Source organism: Mastigoproctus giganteus, chromosome 10 (assembly GCF_048544385.1).
Source record: "Mastigoproctus giganteus isolate SK-2022 chromosome 10, ASM4854438v1, whole genome shotgun sequence".
NCBI classification, from domain to species: Eukaryota; Metazoa; Arthropoda; class Arachnida; order Uropygi; family Thelyphonidae; genus Mastigoproctus; species Mastigoproctus giganteus.
In genome coordinates, this window is record NC_143584.1 from 194,205,776 (window position 1) to 194,225,969 (window position 20,194).

Genomic DNA, 20,194 nt, shown 5'->3' on the forward strand with positions numbered 1-20,194 from the left:
TGCATATAGGTAGAAATAACCCTAGAGAAACGTACCAACTGTGTGGTACTACACTTAAGGTGGTAGAAAATGAAAAAGACCTGGGAGTAATTGTGCAGTCAGATATAAAGTTTTCTGAGCAATGCAGACAGGCTGCCGGGGCAGGTCATGGGGTTTTGTCAATGATATATAGGAATTTTGCTAGCAGGGAGGAGGTGATTGTCCCTCTGTATAAGGCAATGGTCAGGCGACGCCTTGAGTACTGCGTATAGGTCTGGAGGCCTCATTTTAGGAAGGATGTAGATTTACTTGAGTGTGTACAGAGAAGGGCAACAAGATTGGTGAGGGGAATGAAGGGATCCTCTTACCAAGAGAGGCTTAAGTTCTGCAAATTGCAGTGGCTGGAGACTAGGCACCTGCGTGGTTTTTATTTTTTATTTTTTTTTATTTTGGTAGTTGTTGGAGCATCGGCTTCTGTGGCCACGGTGCACCTCACAAGGTTTGTGGAGTACTTTGATCCAAGCCCGAGGCGGGATTCGAACCTGCGACCTTTGGGTTGCCAGGCAGGCACTTTACCCACCTGGCTAGCCCGGTCGGCACCTGCGCGGTGATCTGATTGAGGTATATAAGGCCTTGAATGGGTTGAGCACGCTGAATTCTGATGGGATCCTTCCACTTGTTCAGATTACGAACCTAGGGGAGCATAAATTCAAATTAAGAAAAGACAGATGTAGAATAGATGTGCAGAAATTTGCCTTTAGTCAGCGGGTGGTTAATTGCTGGAACAAACTTCCATCTGCCGTTGTGGAAGTTGACAGGTTAAATAAATTTAAGGAGGAACTGGACAGGCATTTGGAGGGAATGGTGTGATTTTTTTTTTTTTTGGCTGATGCTGCATAAGCTCATACACTTGCTTTCTTGCATCACATGCCACTACTACTACTACATCCGCCCTTATAAGGATTTTCTGCCCAGCTAGGGTTGTTTGTATTGCCTGCAAGTAAGCAGTGGCAATGTCAATTTCAATTCCCAGTCTGCAGTAGAGGGCAATCACATAGAAGTTTCCTATGGAGCTAATGATGTGGGCACAGACAGCCCAGGAAGTGCATAGCTGGGGGATTTTTGTAACTGTTATCTCTGGGTTTCTTATCAGTATATCTGCACAGGTGGTATCTTCATCATTTTGCACTATTTTGTAGTTAAGTGGGTAGCCTCTAACTTGTTTCTGGTGGATATATTATTCAAGGACGATTATGATAGCGGCATTTTCCTTGTTTGTTTTGAGTCGAACTTGGTCAATGCCAATCGAACTTGCCAACTGAATGCACAGGAGGCTCGAGCCCACTGTGCATTCAGTTGGTGGACCTTTAATACAGCGCTGTATTTTTTTATGGTGTCCCCATAATCTATTCTCAATTGAAAGGTACTCTTAATCTTCAGATAAGTGGGGCATTTTGCATCCCGTATTGAGTGTGTATGCTCAAGTCTTATGCTCTTGCAATTCACACAGACGAGGCTCCTTGAGTTTATTGGGGCAATTTTTGTAGTCGTGTCCTCTCTCTCCGCAGTGGCTGCAGGTCGGTTCCTTTTGGCTGCAAATATGGGAGGTGTGGCCATACTTGCAGCATCTGAAGCACTTGGGTATGACCCACATGCTCCTGGAACACCTTAAACTATTCCACTCAATTGAAAATCCTGATCTGCATTTTTAGGCATGCCAGGCAGACAGGGCCAGCTCCACTGTCCAATTGCACCCTCCGCCATTTTTGAATGTTGTCTTATATTGTGAGGGTCACCAGTGTTTCCAGTTTCTGGTCCGGTAGGCAGTGTTTTAGGTTTCTTCTGTAAATCTGTTCTGTCAATTGTTCGGGGTTGTAAGTCTTGGTCTACGTTAAATACAGTAATCGATGGCCCTTTTCTTTGGGGAGCATCTGCTGTGAATCCCAGTGCATTTATCCTTGGGTTCGCTAGTATTTTTTCTGCCTCATCCTTACTTTCCATCTCTGTAACAATTCCAGGATTCCTTGTTTTCCTGATGTTACTTGGGTTTTAGGAGCATTAGCAACTAAGGCCATATTGCTCCGGAAATATGCGGTGATCATTCCCTGACTTTTCCACATCCTCCATATTTGGTGGTGATGGGCTCGCACCCCGGTCTAATCAAGAAGCGTGTGCTACACACTGCTGCTCCTTCCCACCGTGGCTACAGAGGCGCCCTGTTTACCTGATAGATTTAATCCTGGTGTTTTCAAAGTCTTTTTTTCAGGTTGTCTATGACCTTTTGCTTGATTTGTTCACTAGAGTTTTTCTCCTCCCCCATGGGTCTGAGGATGACAATGTTTGTTTTCCCTGCCTCGTTTGGTATATTACTCAGCGCTTGGGCATATGTAGGTGTGCACTGTTGCATTCGTTGTGTATCCCTACGCTCCATGTAGACCTCTAATTTGGCTGCATTTCTCTCTGCCTCGCTGTAGACCTTGTGAGGCATATTCCCACAATTTCACCCTTGAGAGCAGCTGTAATTCTGTTCGTTGATTCTTTCAGTTTATTTTCGAGCTCTACCCGGAGGGACAATAGCTGGTCCAGAACTGCTCTTTCCAGAAGTCTGGGATCGGTGTTAAGTGATTAGGTCTGCTTAGCCATTTCTTGCTGTTATCTGGTTGTGGGTCCTCTTTGCTTTGTTGATCACTTTGTGATCTAGTCTCTCTTCCTGGTTTCAGGTCAGCATATCTCCTGTACTTCTTTTTAGAAGTTGGCTCCGACTGGGTATCATCGCCATCTCCATTTTGCTCTATTATCTGGAGTTTCTCCTTTGGATCTTGGTTGTATTGCTGGTGTAGTTTTTGTTCATCATTCATGATTTGTTCTGTCGATTTCTGGCTCAGATTACCTCATTTTGTCAGTGTTGTATGACCTCATATAATAGAACTGTTTCGAATTATCGAGGTCAAGACTTCTCAGTCAGTAAGAGGCTGAAATATGCTTGTGAATGGTCCTTAACTGTAGATCCATAGTACAATTCATTGCCTGTCAGCTCTCAATCAAAAGTTTTGGGCTGTCCCCCACTGGAAATATTGGGGGAAACACTGGGGTGTTAAAGTAGCCCCAGAGGAACCGAAGTACTCTTCCGTGGAGTACTTTCCGTTTTTCCAAAGCATGGATAAAGATAATGAGGTTAATTTTTCTTAACTGTGCATGTAAGTACAGTGATATGTCTGTCCATGTATGTCTATGGCATGATATATCCATATGATGTCTGTGATATGTCTATGGGAGGGGGGGAAGCACTGGAATCATTGTTTCTTGCATAGTGCACACACAAAAACGTTGGGATTATTGGGACTGGTTCACTGTCCAAGGATACAAGTATCTACACGACAATTGAAGAGGAGGAGCCCTTTACCAGGATCGAACTGGACATTGCAGCTGCCAAACTAAGAAACAGGAAATCACCAGGCACAGACTTACTAGAGCCGGAAATCGTAAAAAAAAGGCATTTGAGACTATCCCAGAAAAAAATACTAAATTTATTTAACCAGCTGCCTAAAAGAAGGCTATTTACTACACTCCTGAAAAACGGCAAAGCTTCGGCTAATCCTCAAAAATCCAACAAAGCAGTAGGACCTCCCGGGGTCCTACAGACCCATAGCCTTACTGTCCGTACTGAGCAAACTGATGGAACACCTATGAAATCGGATAGAAACTCACTACTCAAACGCAGGCCTTCAATCCCGAAATCAGTTCGGGTTCAGAAAAGGACACTCCACCATAGATACATTGGAAAATATTGTCAACGCCGCAACCACAACCAACCGAAAGTACTTCCTCGTCATCGCAACAGATTTTGCTGGGGCATCTGACACTCTCTGGTGGCCAAGTGTCCTCAGCAGGCTCCGGGAGACTAACCTGCCAGCAAATCTATACAAATGCATCAGTATATACCTCTCAGACAGATCGGTCAGTCACTACTGCATATTGCTAAGTATCACGGTCGATACAAAGGATGGGTTCCGTTCTGGGCCCTCTTCTTTGGAATGTCGTCCTAGACGGCTTCCTAAATCTCAACCTTGGAAACTTCACATCCCAGGCTTATGAAGACGATTTTATTCTGATGCTTGCTAAGGACTCCCAAGCACAATTAGAGAACTCTGCAAATAGAACAGTCACTATCCTGCAAGACTGGGCTGACAACAACAAACTCACAATTTCTCCAACCAAGACATGTTCAGTCCTACTCAGGGGGACCCTAGATATTAGGAGGCCTCCCCAAATCAAAGTGCAGGGGGAAAACCATCAAACTCGCAACAGAATTAAAAACATTTGGGAGTCATGCTCGATAGGAATCTATCCTTCACACCACATCTGACATACATCAGGAATAAAATCAGAAACAATTCTGCACTCTTTGCAAGAGTCACCTGCAAGGACTGGGGCTTGAGGAAAAGGACCCTCGCCCTCTTCTACATGACAGTATTCCTGCCAGCTATTTCATATGCCTCCAGAGTCTGGTACCACAAAGCAACCACTGCGGCCAACAGGAGAAAACGAGACAATACAAAGATATACCTTGCTAACAATCTCCAGAGCCTACAGGACGGTGAGTACTCACGCGCTGCAGGTCCTTATGGGTGCCCTCCCCCTGGACCTGGAGATCGTTCTTTGCGGACTCCTCCACGACCTCAGCAAAGGAAAAATGTCCACCTGCCTGAGCTACATGATTGACTTAGCCAATGATCCTAAAATGGAAAAGAAGCGGCTCACACTGCATCTCCAACAGACCTGGCAAACCCGCTGGGAAAATTCAATCAAAGGTGAAATCACTCGGAAATTCTTGCGAACAATTCAGACAGTATATCCAAAATATCCCCACTGGCTCTCTCCAGGACTCCTGGTCACATACCTACTCACCGGACACGGTGCATTCAGACACAAGCTATCAGGCTTCCAAACTCAGTGACACTCCTCTCTGCCACTGCGGCCAAACAGAAACGTGGAGCACCTCATGTATCAGCTGTCCACCTGTATGAAGCTCTATGCTGCCGGCTCATCACTGAAATTCGATTCACACTGCAAAACTAGGAACACCTCATCCTGGAAGAAGAAGACAGCTACAAAGGACTAACAAAATTCGCTCAGGGCCTCTTCAGCAGAACATCGACCTTTCCCCCAGCTCACTGCAAAGATGTGAATGCAAGTACTCATCAAAGCTGTCCATAATCTGAAAAACAATGACAACTACCAAGGACCACCAGAACAAATCAAACCCGCAGGGATCCGACTTCATAGCAGAAGGACCAAAATAAAATCACAAATGCATCCAAACTGACTAGACTAAATAACCTTGGATGGGACCCTAACCAATGAATGACTACAAAATAAACTGGACTTTTGGAAACCTCAGAAGGGACAATGTCCCAGAAATGACATTCCACCGACAGAAGAAACTGCAGAGCCTCTCTGCACACTAGCCTTATTGGCGATCTGAACCGGCACCCTTGCCTGGCCACTTTTTCTTCCCTTTCCTGGGGGGGGGGGGGGGGGTTATGGTCCCTGTGTCTCCTTCCCACACACACTTCCCCCCCCTCTTACACAAGCGGAATTCCCCCACACACAAATTCAATGAATCCAAATTAACTTACGCCCATAGTTTCGGTCTATCCTTATTCAAGCGACATCACCCTACGCAATCGAGAGATATCACACATATATCTATACATATATGTGTTAAAAAAAAAAAAAAAAAAATTTTTTTTTTTTTTTTTTTTTTTTAAGGTCCTAGCCACTGAAATCTCAGGAAATTAGGTGGCAGGACCTGCCAGAGTGAACTAAAGACTATCGGTACCTGGTCTGTCTCCACGGGGCGTAAGTGGGGGCAACGTTGGGCCTCAGAAGAGTCCAGCGGCTAAATGGCCAGAGGAACAAACGGTACAAAACACCACACTTCCATAATCCATACACTTTTAAATCTCTGGCCTTCCCAGTGAACTGGTACACCCACAATAAAAGCAACACGAGATGGGGGGAAACCCCTGGTGCCCGTTAGACACTGAAAACACTTACACTTACACACTTTCCCTTCTGGTGGGACATGCCCCCGCCATATCCTGGAGTCACCTCCCTATCGACTCCATTCTTCTGTCTGTCGCCATATCCTGGAGTCACCTCCCTATCGACTCCATTCTTCTGTCTGTCCCCCCCCCCGAGCCATCAGTCTCCCTTCCACTCTACCTGCACACAACCGAAAAGCCCACACACATCCAAACTTAATTACAGCCAAATTAGATTCGCCCACAATTTTCGGCCTCACAATTCTAGCGCAACCACCACCCGATCATATCTCAAATTTTTTATTTTTTATTTATTTATTTTTAATTCTTTTTATTTATTTATTTTTAGGTCCTAGCCACTGAAATCTCAGGAAACTAGGTGGCAGGACCTGCCAGAGTACTTATTTAAAATATTGGTGTACCTGTTCTGCCTCCACGGGGCGAAGTGTGGACAACGTCTGGCCTCAGCAGAGGCCTGGCAGCTAAATGGTCAGAAGAACAACAGTACACAACACTACTCGTGTACAATATCCACACACTTTTAAGTCTCTGGCCTTTACAGCGTACTGCACCACACGACAATGTAAACTACGCGGAGATGGGGGGAACCTCTGGTGCTGTTTGACCCAAAACACACTTTACACTTTTGTCCAAGGATATACTGCTTGGGTCACCTACCCAGTCAAGGTGTCAGGTGGAAACAGTATTATATCGGCTGCCTCTCTATAACCCTGCTGTTGGCCACATGGTGACCATGCGGTCTGGCAACAAAGGATACAGATAAATAACGCTTCAACCTGGCCAAATTCCCAATAAATTGGCAAAAGAATCTCACCAGTGGAATCCTTAGGTGTTTATCTTCCTGTGGGTGTACCTTTCTTCAACTGGAGAACACTCAAAATACATAATTAATAGGGAAAAAAAAAAAAAATCACAGAAATGAAAAATACGCATCCAAACAGCAAGTCAGCCATACTGGCAATCATCAGCACCCCATGCGAGATTTTTTGGTGGCCCTCCCTGACTTGAAATTTACAGCCAATCAGTGAATTTGAGGAATTTTGCATCCCCTAAATTTTGGCGGCCTGTTCAGGTGAACCACTTGATCATGCCTTAAGCCAGCCCTGCTCAACTCTGACAGAAAAACAAATTCCCAAAAAAAGTTTCCCTCTCTCAAGGATATTTCATCTAAAGATGCTGTTTCTTCATTAAGATGAGAAATAGAAGGTTATATTTTTAATGAAAATGATAGTATAATATACTAGCATTTTGCTGGGAGAAAAGAAGTCTTCTCCCAGCAAAAGAAATGCTGGTCTTTCCTTTATTACAACTGTTTATGCCCCTATCGTTGAATCTGTCTTTATTACTCTACCTATTGAGTCTAAAACTAAACTTAGGAAGCAATCTTAAAACTTAAACATTGTTAAAGCTACTGAGAGTTTCTCACTCTCCATTAGTCGGGAAGTTAAAGAATATGCCATTAAGAATTTCAGAAGTTACCCTAAGGAAGTGAAGCTCAAGCACTTTGGACAATTAAATACAAAGGTATCAATATCAGAGGAAAAACTCTAAAGGAGACTTGCATACCATTGCCAACTTCTAAATTCCTTATTGAAGTGGATCTCTCCTCTGAAGTGCCAAAAGAATTAGTATTGGCAAATAATGCAAGGAAGCAGGCTTATGCAGCATCAGTGCGCGCGCGCGCGCAACACACACACACACACACACACACACACACACACACTAGTAATTCTGTCTAATTCTTTCAAAAATTTCTTCAAAAACAACCCAATTCCACAATACTAGACAGAAGTTAAACTGCTCTGGCTGAAATCAAATTTGCAAGCACCTATCCTACAGCCCCTGATAAAGCCTGCAATATATTTGGAGAGTCCGTGTATATCATACACCTATGGTACTTGTGCAATTTAATGTTGTCCAATGCTAACTCTATATCGTACAACTCAGCTGTACATATCCAGCATTCTTGTGGAATCTTCCCAGATATAGTGTGATCTGGGAAGATGGCAGCAGATCCGACATTTGACAGACTTCAAGCCATCAGTAAAGACAGGCAAGAAGTCAGAGTACTGGGCAGCATAGAGTTGTCAGTAGACAGAGGGTGGGGGTGGTGTCCTTTCCCCAATTTTTGATGGATAAATTGCATTATGTTAAGCTAGCATGTCAGGGTAGAATTATTTGAGTTGGTGACTCAGCAACATTATCTTCCACAATGTAGAGTTCTCTGAGCAGCTCTTGGACACTGATACCAAAGGGACAGTTGGCAGTCTGATGGGTATTATAAAAAGTTTCCCATCGTGGCTCAAAGATGGATGTCCACGTAGGGTTGTCTGGCAGGGATTTCAATTTAAAAGTATATTTTAATGACAATTGCTTTTGTTGCAGGGACAGTGGTGATTCACCTGCTTTGACATATAAACTCTGGACAGGGGAAGTTCTAAATGCCCCAGTAGCAATACTTATGGCTTGGTGGTGAACCGGCTCTAGCCACCATAGTATGCTGTTTCTAGCCGTAGCAGCAACTTTCCTCTAATGGCAAACTGCTCCAATTTGTACAGCAGCTTTTCATATGAAACAGCATCAAAAGCTTTATTGAAATGGAAGTAAACAATGTCAAAATTATTTTTTTGCATCCAGCAGTTAATAAGATTGCTCAGACAAGATCACCCCCTTAACAAATCCATGCTAAGACTGCAGTATAACTGCATTCCTGTGAAGATGATTCTGCTATACTTTAACCACCAAAACTTTTCTACTATTACTTTTCCTGGACAGAAGTCAAGCTTCCATATCTGTAATTACTCACTTCATCCTTTGATTCCTCTTTGTGAATAGGTGAAACATTTGCAGTCCTGCAATGTATAGAGACCTGTGCTGAATCCAAGGATGCTTGGCCAAAAATTCACTTACCTCTTTGGTTGCTTTTTTAATATAATTGGATAGATTCCATTAATCCCCAGTGCCTTATTTACTTTTAACTTCAACAATTTTTCTTCCAACAAGAAAACACATGAACAATTTTTCCACAAACCATCTTCTGAAGATATGCAACGCCAGTTTTAGTACATGCAGTATTTTTTTTTTGTTAGGTAATTATTTTTTAAAACTTTAAAAATTTATAATTTAAAGATTTTTTTATTTATACAGGGTCCGGCAGAATTATCTGACAGTTTTGTAAATGTTGTAATGTAGGTATTATTGCGTGTGGAGGGATGAGGTATTGATGATGGTTAGTGTTACGTATACCATTTCAGTTGCCACCATGGTGTGGTCGGTGAACACAGAGCTTTCACTATTGAAACTTATTTCAAAAGTAATGATTCTGTTGTTGTAACAGCATTTATTTCGAAGAAATTTTAACTTAGAGTGAAATGAGGGTGTTCCCAGTAGGAATTCGATATTGCTGTGGGTAAATAATTTCAGAAATACAGGTTCGGCTTTGAAAAAGAAATCTCCTGTATGAAAACTTAGTGCAAGGACGCCCAAAAACATTGAAGTTGCTAGATTAGCCATAAAGCGTTCTCCACATCATTCAGTGTAAAGCATGCTCAAGCACTAGGGATTTCAGAACAAAGTGGAAGGTAAATTTTACGCATAGATCCAAAGTTTCATCAGTACAAATTGATGGTTGTACAGGAATTAAGTGCAAATGACTTTGTTTCCTGCAGAGCAGCTTGTGAGGCCATTCTCAAAAACGAAGCCAACGCCATTGTTCTTTCCAGTGATGAAGCTCATTTTCACCTCTCACGATGTGTAAATAAGCAAAATTTTCATTATTGGTCCGACACTAACCTGTGGGAACTTCACCAACATCCACTTCACAGAGAAGTGACTGTTTGGTGTGCAATTTCAAACTACGGAATCATAGGCCATACTTTTTCGAGGAGTACAATGATGTGGTGACAGTGACTTCAAATCGATATGTGCAAATGTTGCATGACTTTAAGACCAAAGCTCAACGAATTTGGAGATAAGTCTATTTGGTTCCAACAAGATGGCACCACCACCCATACGGCAAGAGCTTTTATGAATGTTATCAGAGAATTCTTCCCCGGCGTCTCATTTCATGTCATGGCGACCGTCCATGGCCAGTGCAATCACCCGATCTGGCAGTGTGCGATTTCTTTCTTTGGGGTTACCTTAAAAATGAAGTGTTTAAAAGCAGACCGACTTCTATTGATGAAATGAAGGACGCTATCCAACAAGAAATTGCAGCAATACCACAGGAAATGATCCGGCGAGCAATGACAAACTTCAAAGTGAGGCTACATGAGTGTGTGAGAAAAGAGGGAAAACATTTGGATGATGTAGTTTTTAAGACTAAGTAAAATATTGCAAGTAAAATTGTAATAATTACTCTATACAATGACATATTAAAAGTTTGAATATGATGGTATTTCTTTTTCACAGTCGAAACAAAACTGTCAGATCATTCAGCCAGACCCTGTAGCAGACCACACAGTAGTTTGATTTCTTTGTTTTGTCCCACAGATCTTGAGCATGGCAGTCTAGAGTCCACTTGTGTATAGCCACTTAAAACACAACTCTTGATGCAGTTATCAACAGTGACTCTTCATGCATTAAGAATCTGCAGAGAGAAGTAGATGGCAGTGACCACAATATATTGATATGTAGGATTTTTTTTTTTTTAAGGTAAAGGGATGTGATTTTGCCTTCATAAGATATTTTGAAAAAAAAAAAAGGTGGTGTGTGCACGCACACTTTTAGGTCTAAATTACACTGGAAGTTAAATTCCACTGGCAAAATACAGTAAAGTATTTTTTACCAGTACAGGATGCTTAAAAGCATTAGCTTACCTAACATTTCTCTGCCTGTGAATGTATCCCTATGGGCCTGAAGATGTTTTAATGTATCCCTATGGGTCTGGAGATGTCTGGATGTATCTGCAATTTGCAAAGTGAGATCCACAAGGATCTCACTAAACTAAGGGACAATAATATTATTGTAATATTTTTTGTTAGCAGCATAGTAATAGAAGCATGTGATGCAAGAAAGCAAGCGTATGAGCTTATGTAGCATCAGCAAAAAAAAAAAAAAAAATTACACAACCATTCCCTCTCCTTGAATTTATTTAAGCTATCAACTTCCACAACAGATGGAAGTTTGTTCCAGCAATTAATCACCTGCTGGCTAAAGGCAAATTTCCACACATCATTCTACAACTGTCTTTCCTCAATTTGAATTTATGCCCCCTTAGTTTCATAATCTGAGCAAGTGGAAGAATCCCATCAGAATTCAGTGTGTTACACTCAAAGCGTTGAATGGGTTGAAACATCATTTAACGTTCCTCTGAAGTTACTTCTACCTATATGCAGTACTTTGCATTTGTCAACTTTAAACTTCAGTTGCCACTTCTCAAGCCTGTAATTGTATATTGGGAATAAACAATATTATATGAGTAAAAATTCTATTATAAATAAAGATAAAAGATAAAGTTAATTAATAAACTCCTTTTTATTATTAATATTTCTTATATTATAAACAAACAATACATGTTATAAATAAAAAGTGCAGTTGATAAAGTACATATTTATTATAAATATTACATTTATTACGATTAAACATGAGGGGGTGGGGCCACAGAGATGAATGAAACTCAGAAGTGGGCCACGAGCAAAAAAAGGTTGAGAACCACTGCCCTATATTGAAGTAATCACCGAACGGAAATGTCATGATGCTGATACAACCGGGGAACATTCAGGGAGACAATGTGTATGATATTATTGACATAATATTACATATTGTATCAATAAAAGGTTCTTTAAAGCATTCAAGTACATAGGCAACTCACTTTTTATAATCAACCTTTCCAGGCTGCAAATAATAACTTGCCAGTATAATTTAGTTCATACATAAATTAAACCTTTTATAAATCAATTGGTTGGACAGACAACTTGAGTAGTCGAGACCCGCTAATTTTCGTAAAATCAGACAAATGCCAATAATTTATTGTAATTTTTCCTTGTAGAGGATCTGCGATCTCATTGTGGATTTAAAATAAACTTTGTGGATTTTTGCCTATATCCCCTTTATGCTTACAATTACTCCCATGCAAGGATTTAGGACAAAAGCTGGCTTTTTCCATCGTCCTCCTTCCATATAATTGCAATTTCAACACCTTCTGAATTACACCTCTCCCGGAAGCAGCCATCCCTGAAGACAATCCCAGGTAAGAGTATTCTTCTGCCTTAAAATAAAATATATAATATTCTTAAAATTTAATATTCCTTTAAAATTTCCAAAAATAGCCTATACTACCCTTTTCAAAAAATCCACAAAGTTTATTTTAAATTCATAATGAGATCACAGATCCTCTACAAGGAAAAATTACAATAAATTATTAGCATTTGTCCGATTTTACGAAAATTAGTGGGTCTCGACTACTCAAGTTGTCTGTCCAACACACTAATAAAGTTAAGACTTAGGACCTACACATTTTTTACTCTATATTTTATAATCTGGTATGCCCACATAGCTCAGGGAAGTTTACAATTAATTAGTTTAACTATGAATACAAATATTAAACGTATTTAGCAGTCGTGCGGGCTTGAACCACAGTTAACATGTGTGTATTGCTGCCCTCCCACATTTGACACTATTCTAAGATAATGTTAAATAATTACTGAATTTCACAGAATGAACTTACCAGCCTGTTGCTGTCTACGATCTGAAGCCTGTTTTAAGGGCAAGCAAACTGGGCAGTCACTCCTTGTGCAATTCTTCCAATGAGAAATAATTTGCCGAGAAGATGAACAATGTGGAACAGGACAAGATTTCCCTGCCTGGCAAGTGGTCATATGGTTGAGTACATTCTTCATTGTTCGACAATGAGGTAAAGAGCACTGACGCACTTCTCCATTTGCCTGGCTTTCTCTTCGTTGACATTTATGAGCATGTAGCAAAAGAACCAACTGCTGTTGAATTAATTTCCGTTTCTCAGGATCAGCAGTTGGTGCTGTTGAACTAACAGATGCTGGTGCTGCAGCACTACTAACTGGAGGTCCTGGCTGTTGCTGAGACTATACAAAACAAAAATAAAAAATATATAAAGTTAACTTTAATTCAGATATCATATCAAAGCTGATTAATTTTAAAAAGTTTATTTCTCTGTAGAATGACATTTACCATAATATTTAAATACTTTCAAATATATTCGGCAATGGACAAGTCCTTATTTTATTTTTTTGTAATCCACAAATGATGGGATTTACATGTAACAATCATGTAAATCAGAACTTGTTCCAGCCCTATTGCGTGCAGTATCTGCCTAAATGACAAATTTCTTGTACATTTTGTTAATTTTTTATTTTAACAGAGAAATATATTCAAATTCCACAATTTTGCCTTATATTTCTTTGACCTCAAGATGCCACTGAATATTTCTTATCAATCTTATATTTTTAATCTCATGGAGAGTCTGCCTCCACTTCTACGATACTTATTAGTAAATGCTTTTATAATTAGTACTTGAGGGACTTTTTGCTCTGTCTATAATCCTTTTCCCTATTGAAGCATAAATCTGTGATCTTTCTATTACAGCTCTTTTTTATAATCTGTCTTTCAGTATTGTTTTTTCAGTATACACGTCTAAAATCTTAGTTTCCAAATTATTCCATAAGTCTAATATTACTTGGATAGCAGCCATCAGCACTTGACTATGTACATTCCATAGATAACTTTAGTCTATTTCTTATTTCCTTTATATATTCAAAACCTTCATGCTCGGATTTCTCACATACACTATCATCCTCTCCCTTTCATTTTTTATTCTTTTCCTTCTTGTTCTGATAGATTGAGTCATTGTTTATATCTTTCTTAGATGTTTCACCACTTTTTACTTTCACCTTTTTCAGTCTGTACTATTTATTTGTGAGATTCTAGACCAGGGGTGGGCAACTTTTTTCGTCAGCAGGCCGAATGAAATTTTCGTATCATGATGCAGGCCGAATGAAATTTTCGCATCATGATGCAGGCCGGAATAGATTGAACGATTTAATAAAAAAAATCAGAACCTAAAAAATGTTATATTACTTGAATTACCAAATTATTAATGTATTTTTAAAAAAAAATATCTGAATGTCCAATTATCGTTGAAAATGCGGCATTCGGCATCAATTTTTCTTTTTTTTTTAATTGGCTCATTTTATGGGCAATAAATTATATTAAATTAAAAATTGTAATAATTAGAAAAGGCATAAAACATAAAATATCTCGCACCAATATTATTTTTATCAATAAGAAGTCAAACCCAAAGGAACTTCGTTCGATCAATGCTACAATAATAATTAGGAAATAATTCTTTGACGCTGCGTAGAATCACTTGGTTACTGTTGTACTGGCCGTGATTCCCGATTGAACCGAATTAAGCCGAACGTTTACGGCGAGTGTAGTCAGGTATGGATTTTCTATATTTATGAATTTACCGAGGGGGCCGGATTCAACATCGTCGCGGGCCGGGTGTGGCCCGCGGGCCGGCTGTTGCCCACCCCTGTTCTAGACAGTGCTGATGATCTGCCCTCCACAGGTGTTCTTGGTATACTTCTCCCAGTAAATACCTCTATTTCAAGTCATTTTCCACTTTGGTCAATATTTTCCTATCCATTTCTTCTTTCATCTCCTGTCAACTCACTTCTAGCTGTAAGTAGTTCTCCCATCCAATTTTCAATTTCACTAGATGAAGAATGTTAGTTGTAAATCAATAAAACAAACTACTTCAAATGAAAAACCAAAAATCAAATGTGATTACTGGTAAACTATTTACAAATGTTAGTAATAACGTGAAGGTGCAAGGAGCACTCAATCCAGTTTAATAATAGCTCAATTTTTTTTTTAATGAGAACCCATATCACAAGAGGTATTAGAACCTCTAGTACTTAGTACCATGTATGGTTTGAAGGCTGAAAAGATGAAAGAAGATACTTGTTAACATTAGACGAATTTCTGTAAATTGCAATTTTCAGGAAATACATATGAAGGGAAGTTGGAACTTTTCTTCCTCCTCATGATAAATGAGGAGGAAGAAAAGTTATCCCTTTAACTTCCAGAAAATGGAAATTGAAGAAAATAAATGAGGCAGAAGAAAAGTTGGTTCTGTGAGTTTGAAATTGGAGAATAAAAGGATGTTAACTGGTTGTGGCATGTGTTCGGGTTGGTTTGGGGGATAGGGAAGAGAGAGAGAGAGAGAGCGAGCTACAGAAACCAATTCAGAAGAATAGTGCCCATGGAAATATCTATAGAAAAGGCATACAGCAGAAAGAGAACATGTGTGAGAGAGTGGAGAGACTTTGTTAGAGATGAGTCAATAATTAACCTAACTGCCCCGTTTTGAATAGAATCTAGACGCCTGAGAGGTTTTGGGTGCACTGCCCCAGATGTGGGAACAATATTCCATGGTAGGGCAGATTTGAAATTTGTAGAGAATGAGTAGCTGTTCGGAATAATGAGAAAACCATTTGTGCAGTGCAAGGTTTCTTAAACTGGAAGGTGGAATGCAAAGTGAAAGTGAAGGAAAACATCAGCAAAACTATGGATAGGATTTCCAATCAATGGAAGAAAGCCATTAATATACAAGAGGAAGAGAGTGGGTGAAAGAACTGAACCTTGAGGAATACCTGCATTGGTGGAGAAGTTAGAAGATGGCCAACCATCTGACCATTACCCGCAGTGAGCAGTCAAAGAGAAAACTGGACACCCAATTACAAAAAGACAGTTGATAAACCATAAGATGAACCTTATTTATAGGCCCTTTAAGCCAAATGCAATCAAAAGTCTTTGAAATGTCGAGAGCAACTGTTTGAGTTATGCTAAACTTTTCCATTGAATTTGTCCATGGTAACATAAGCCAATATATTAGCAGTGGTTCAACACTGAAGGAATCCATACCGGCAACCAAGTTGATCAGATGGAAGGTTTCCAGATAGTTTTAGGAGTTGGTAGTTAATGAATTTCTCCATTACTTTAAAAAGAGAAGTAAGAGCAACGGGATGATAATTTGGTGGGAGGGATTTGTCACCCTTTTTAGGAACTGGCCAAATGTGTGCAAATTTCCAACAAGAAGGAAAATACCAGTAGAATAAAAAAGTGAACAAAAATGACACAGAACAGGAGTAAGTTTAATAGCCAGGTGTTGAGAAAAGTGGAGAAATACCATCAGGACTCGGTGCTTTCTTGGTATCAAGATTGCTGAAAATTCTCCTGACATTCTTTTGACAGTACACTATAGGAGGCATTGAATTCAGCGTTACTCGGAATGGTAGTACAGTCAGTCCTTGTATAACACGTGTTTACACTACACAAATTCGATCATACACGATTTATAAATAGGGGAACGATATCTTATGTAACACGAACCGAATTCGCTTATGCACAATTCGCCTTTGTGTTTACAAGAAATGGCAGTCAAACGCGGAATCACCCCAACCGAATGCAACATGATAGGAATGAAGGGAAGATTCTGAAAATATATTTATGTTTTTTATATCAGTGAAGGGGAAACATTTCACCATAATAACGTAAAAACCCACACAATTCCAGCTATCGGTATTATCACAAATGCAATTAGATCGAGTTTACTACCAGTTTATAACAGATTCCACTAGCAGAAACGAAACTGGAAATTGTTTTTATTGTTTTATGGTAGTAACCCCCAGAAATGTGCTTTAGTAAAATGTGAGGTGTTAATAGTGTATCTCTGCCTTTACGGTGTTGCTTATTCAGTTGCTACACGCGCGCAGCTTTGTTTGTGTATCAAGCGTGCCTCCTCATTTTGTAATTGTGCTTTATTCCCTAAAAATTAGTAAAATACTTAAAAGGTGTGAAAAGGAAGTGTCCTGGTGAAGACACTGCAGATTCAGAGAGAAAAAAAAAAGCAATATCGATAAACAGAGGCGGACTGGGTCAAAAATTCTTACCCGGGAAAATCTGTAGTGGCCTCATACTATGGTTTATGGCCAAAATCACCGGCCTTCGGCCCACCGGGGTTTCCCCGGTAAGGCTTATGGCCAATCCACATCTGTCGATAGAGAAAAAATATGAAATTGTGAAACGTTTTGAGTGAAATGAGAGACCATGTGATATTGCACGTGCTACAGGCCTAAAAGAGACAACGCCGAGAATTAGAAAGATGCATAAAAACAACTTTCATAGCAGGAACAGCTCAAAGTGTAATTAAAATCCATTAGATTAATACACAAAGAATTGGAAGAGATGGAACATCTGTTTCAATAGAAAATCAAACAAAAAATAAATCTGCTTACGATAGAAGCAAAAGCATTAGCAATATTTTATTACGTAATAGTCGCAATAAAATACTTACGTATTTTATTGCAACTATTACATATTTATTGTGTTTGGTAATGTTTTGGTTACAAATGTGTGTTCAATCTTGGGTGGTCGGCACCTAACCCTATTTTTCCCATAGGGCCTGTTGTGTATATTGCACGATTTTGCATTGCACGAGGGTTTCTAGGAACACAACTATCGTGCTATACGAGGACTGACTGTAGGTGATTTATCAAGGTGATCAATACAAGAATTAGAAGAAAAGTGATTTTGATTTGATTTCGGTTTTAATGGCGCAAAATAGAAGAAAAGTAGAATGTTAGCAGGTTGGCTTTATCTTTAGCTGAGGTGGCAACAGAACCATTGTGTACTAACAGAGGTGCAGTAGAGATAGGCAAAGGTTACAACTAATAGCTTTGGCAAGAGACCAGAATGCATGACTACCATTTACACAAAAAACAAGTTTCATAATCTTAGCCTCTTCAAAATCTAGTTTGGACTGATTAATAATTGCTTTACAATTGTTGCAAGCCTTGGTATGCAGGAAATGAAACCAGAGATTTTGGGTGCAAGCCAATTGCAACTGACAACATTATGATGAACATCCTTAATGCATTTATTGGAAGACCAAGGTTATTTGTTATTTGGGTTTTAAGAGCATTAGCAACTAAGGCCATATTGCTCCGGGATATGCGGTGGTCATTCCCTGACCTTTCCGCATCCTCCGTATTTGGTGGTGACGGGCTCGAACCCTGGTATAATCAAGAAGCGTGTGCTACGCACTGCTGCTCCTTCCCACCTGGCTACGGAGGTGCCGGAAGACCAAGGTTCACATAAAGGAAGAGATTTTAAGGTAGTGTGGAATAAAGGATTTCGTCCATACAAGAATAATTTTGCTGACACGATCTGAGCAAACACTGGCATCAGAAGATTTAAAATAGTAATCCAACCACGTAATGCCATTCTTTCATTCTTGTAATGCCAAACAACACTAGATTGAGTGTCCACAAGAAAAAGGCTCCATTGGAGAAGAGGTCATCAAGTCGTGATCCAAGGTGCCTAGAGGACCAGTCACATTGATGATGTACTTGCCTATTTGAGATAAAGATCAAGAGTGTTGGCTGTATGGTTAGGATTGTCTCGTATTCTAGTAGGTGAATGAACGATCTGTGTGAAGTCACTAGTAACTGCAAAAACCTCAGCATTATGACTAGATGGGTTCATGCAAGTATAAAACAGAAGCCATGTGGAGTTGTAAACATTAAAATCACCAAGGAAAATGATCTCACTGTTAGGCAAGTTGGACTGGAAAATTCAAGTTTTAAAGAAAGTCGAAGAGTTCCAGGTGATTAGTAGTTGAGAGATCAAAAGAGGCAACAGATGAATTTGATAGAATGGGGTAGAGAGATTTTAAGATAGAGAAGATCAAAAAGAGGAGATTCGAAATTACCATGTCTCTGACAGAAAATAGAGTGGACATATGCACAAGTATCACCTTTGAAGTGACAGGAATTATACAGCAAATAATAATAGAAGTTGGCAGCTTAAATAAATTCAAGGCAGAACTAAACAAACATTTGGAGTTAATGGATGGGTGAAATGGAAAGGGTTTTTTTTTTTTTATTTGGCTAATGCTATATAAGCTTGCTTTCTTGCATCATATGACGCTACCAATGCTAATTAGGATAACTGAGAGGAGCAGTGGTTGAACCAACCGACAATTGTGATACTGCAGAAAAAATAAGTGGGGCTTAGCAGACTGCAAGTGGGAATGGACATAATTGAGATTGAAATGGAGACTACGTATATTTGTGAAATGACGAGAAGTGCTTTCGGAAGGCATGTTGTTCGAGGTAATGAAATTTTTGGATATGATACAATTTTAGTATTTTAGATTCACGATACACTCGAACTTGGTTATAACCATTACTCACTATATCAGTAATGAGTTGAATTCTACCTCCTATTTTTTTTTAATTCTCAACTTCATAAAAAGATAGATTCAAAAAAACAAAAGAAATAATAGTATATACCTACATACTATTTGTATTAATATGCTTGTATTCTGTTTTTAAATCGATCCAGCCAACCACTGTTACATTCAAAATCGTCATGTCCAAATTGTTCAGCAAATTTTTCCGCTTGAACCTTCAAGACTGGACTGTCGATTGAAAATCCAGCACTTCTTTGTGTAGTGAACCATTGAAGCAAAGCTTCATCGACATTGGTAACTTTGCAATTTCTAATTTTTTTTTTTTTGTTATGTTCTTTTCCAGTGTCAACATGCAAACATGTTTATTCTTCAACAATGTCAAAACTGTTGAAGAGAACAAAGAAAATTTTTACACACTTCAACATTTTTGTGCCATGTCCTAACTCACAAATAATTGACTTTTTCATCAGTCACGAAACTATTTTGTTAGATGTGTTTCCAAAGAAAGGGTTTGTTTCTAACTGATTTTAGTTTAAAATGGCAGTAAAGTGATTTGCATACAAAGTTCTTAGGAGTCGCAAAATAAATTTATGGTTCAGTGAATATAAGACAATCTGTAAATAGGGTAATGCGACAAGCAGAACGCCAATGCACAATTGTATAGCTCCCATCTCCAAAAGGACAAGGTCATAAACCTTGTTAACAGGAGAGACTGCTTCTACAGGGATGGGATACACTTAAATAGAAAGGGTGCAAGAATATTTGCTGATATTATCGAGGCAGTGTTAGGTGAGTCGGAAAACTACTAGCTTGGGGGGTGATTCACAGACTAAAAGGTTAAAAGCAGCCGCAGGCAGAGGTGAAGGTGATTCTTGCACTACTTCTATTAGAATAAGCAGCGGTGCGGAGCGAG

At 39.6% G+C, this 20,194-nt stretch overlaps 1 protein-coding gene across 1 annotated transcript in view; it reads right to left on the minus strand.

Moving 5' to 3' along the window:
- Positions 1-20,194, minus strand: part of LOC150079691 (histone lysine acetyltransferase CREBBP-like) — a 487,331-nt gene that overhangs the window by 310,940 nt on the left and 156,197 nt on the right. The window contains exon 5 of the mRNA XM_090384101.1: positions 12,715-13,087. Coding sequence (XP_090240227.1) covers positions 12,715-13,087 — 373 coding nt within the window. The remainder of the gene's footprint in view (positions 1-12,714; positions 13,088-20,194) is intronic.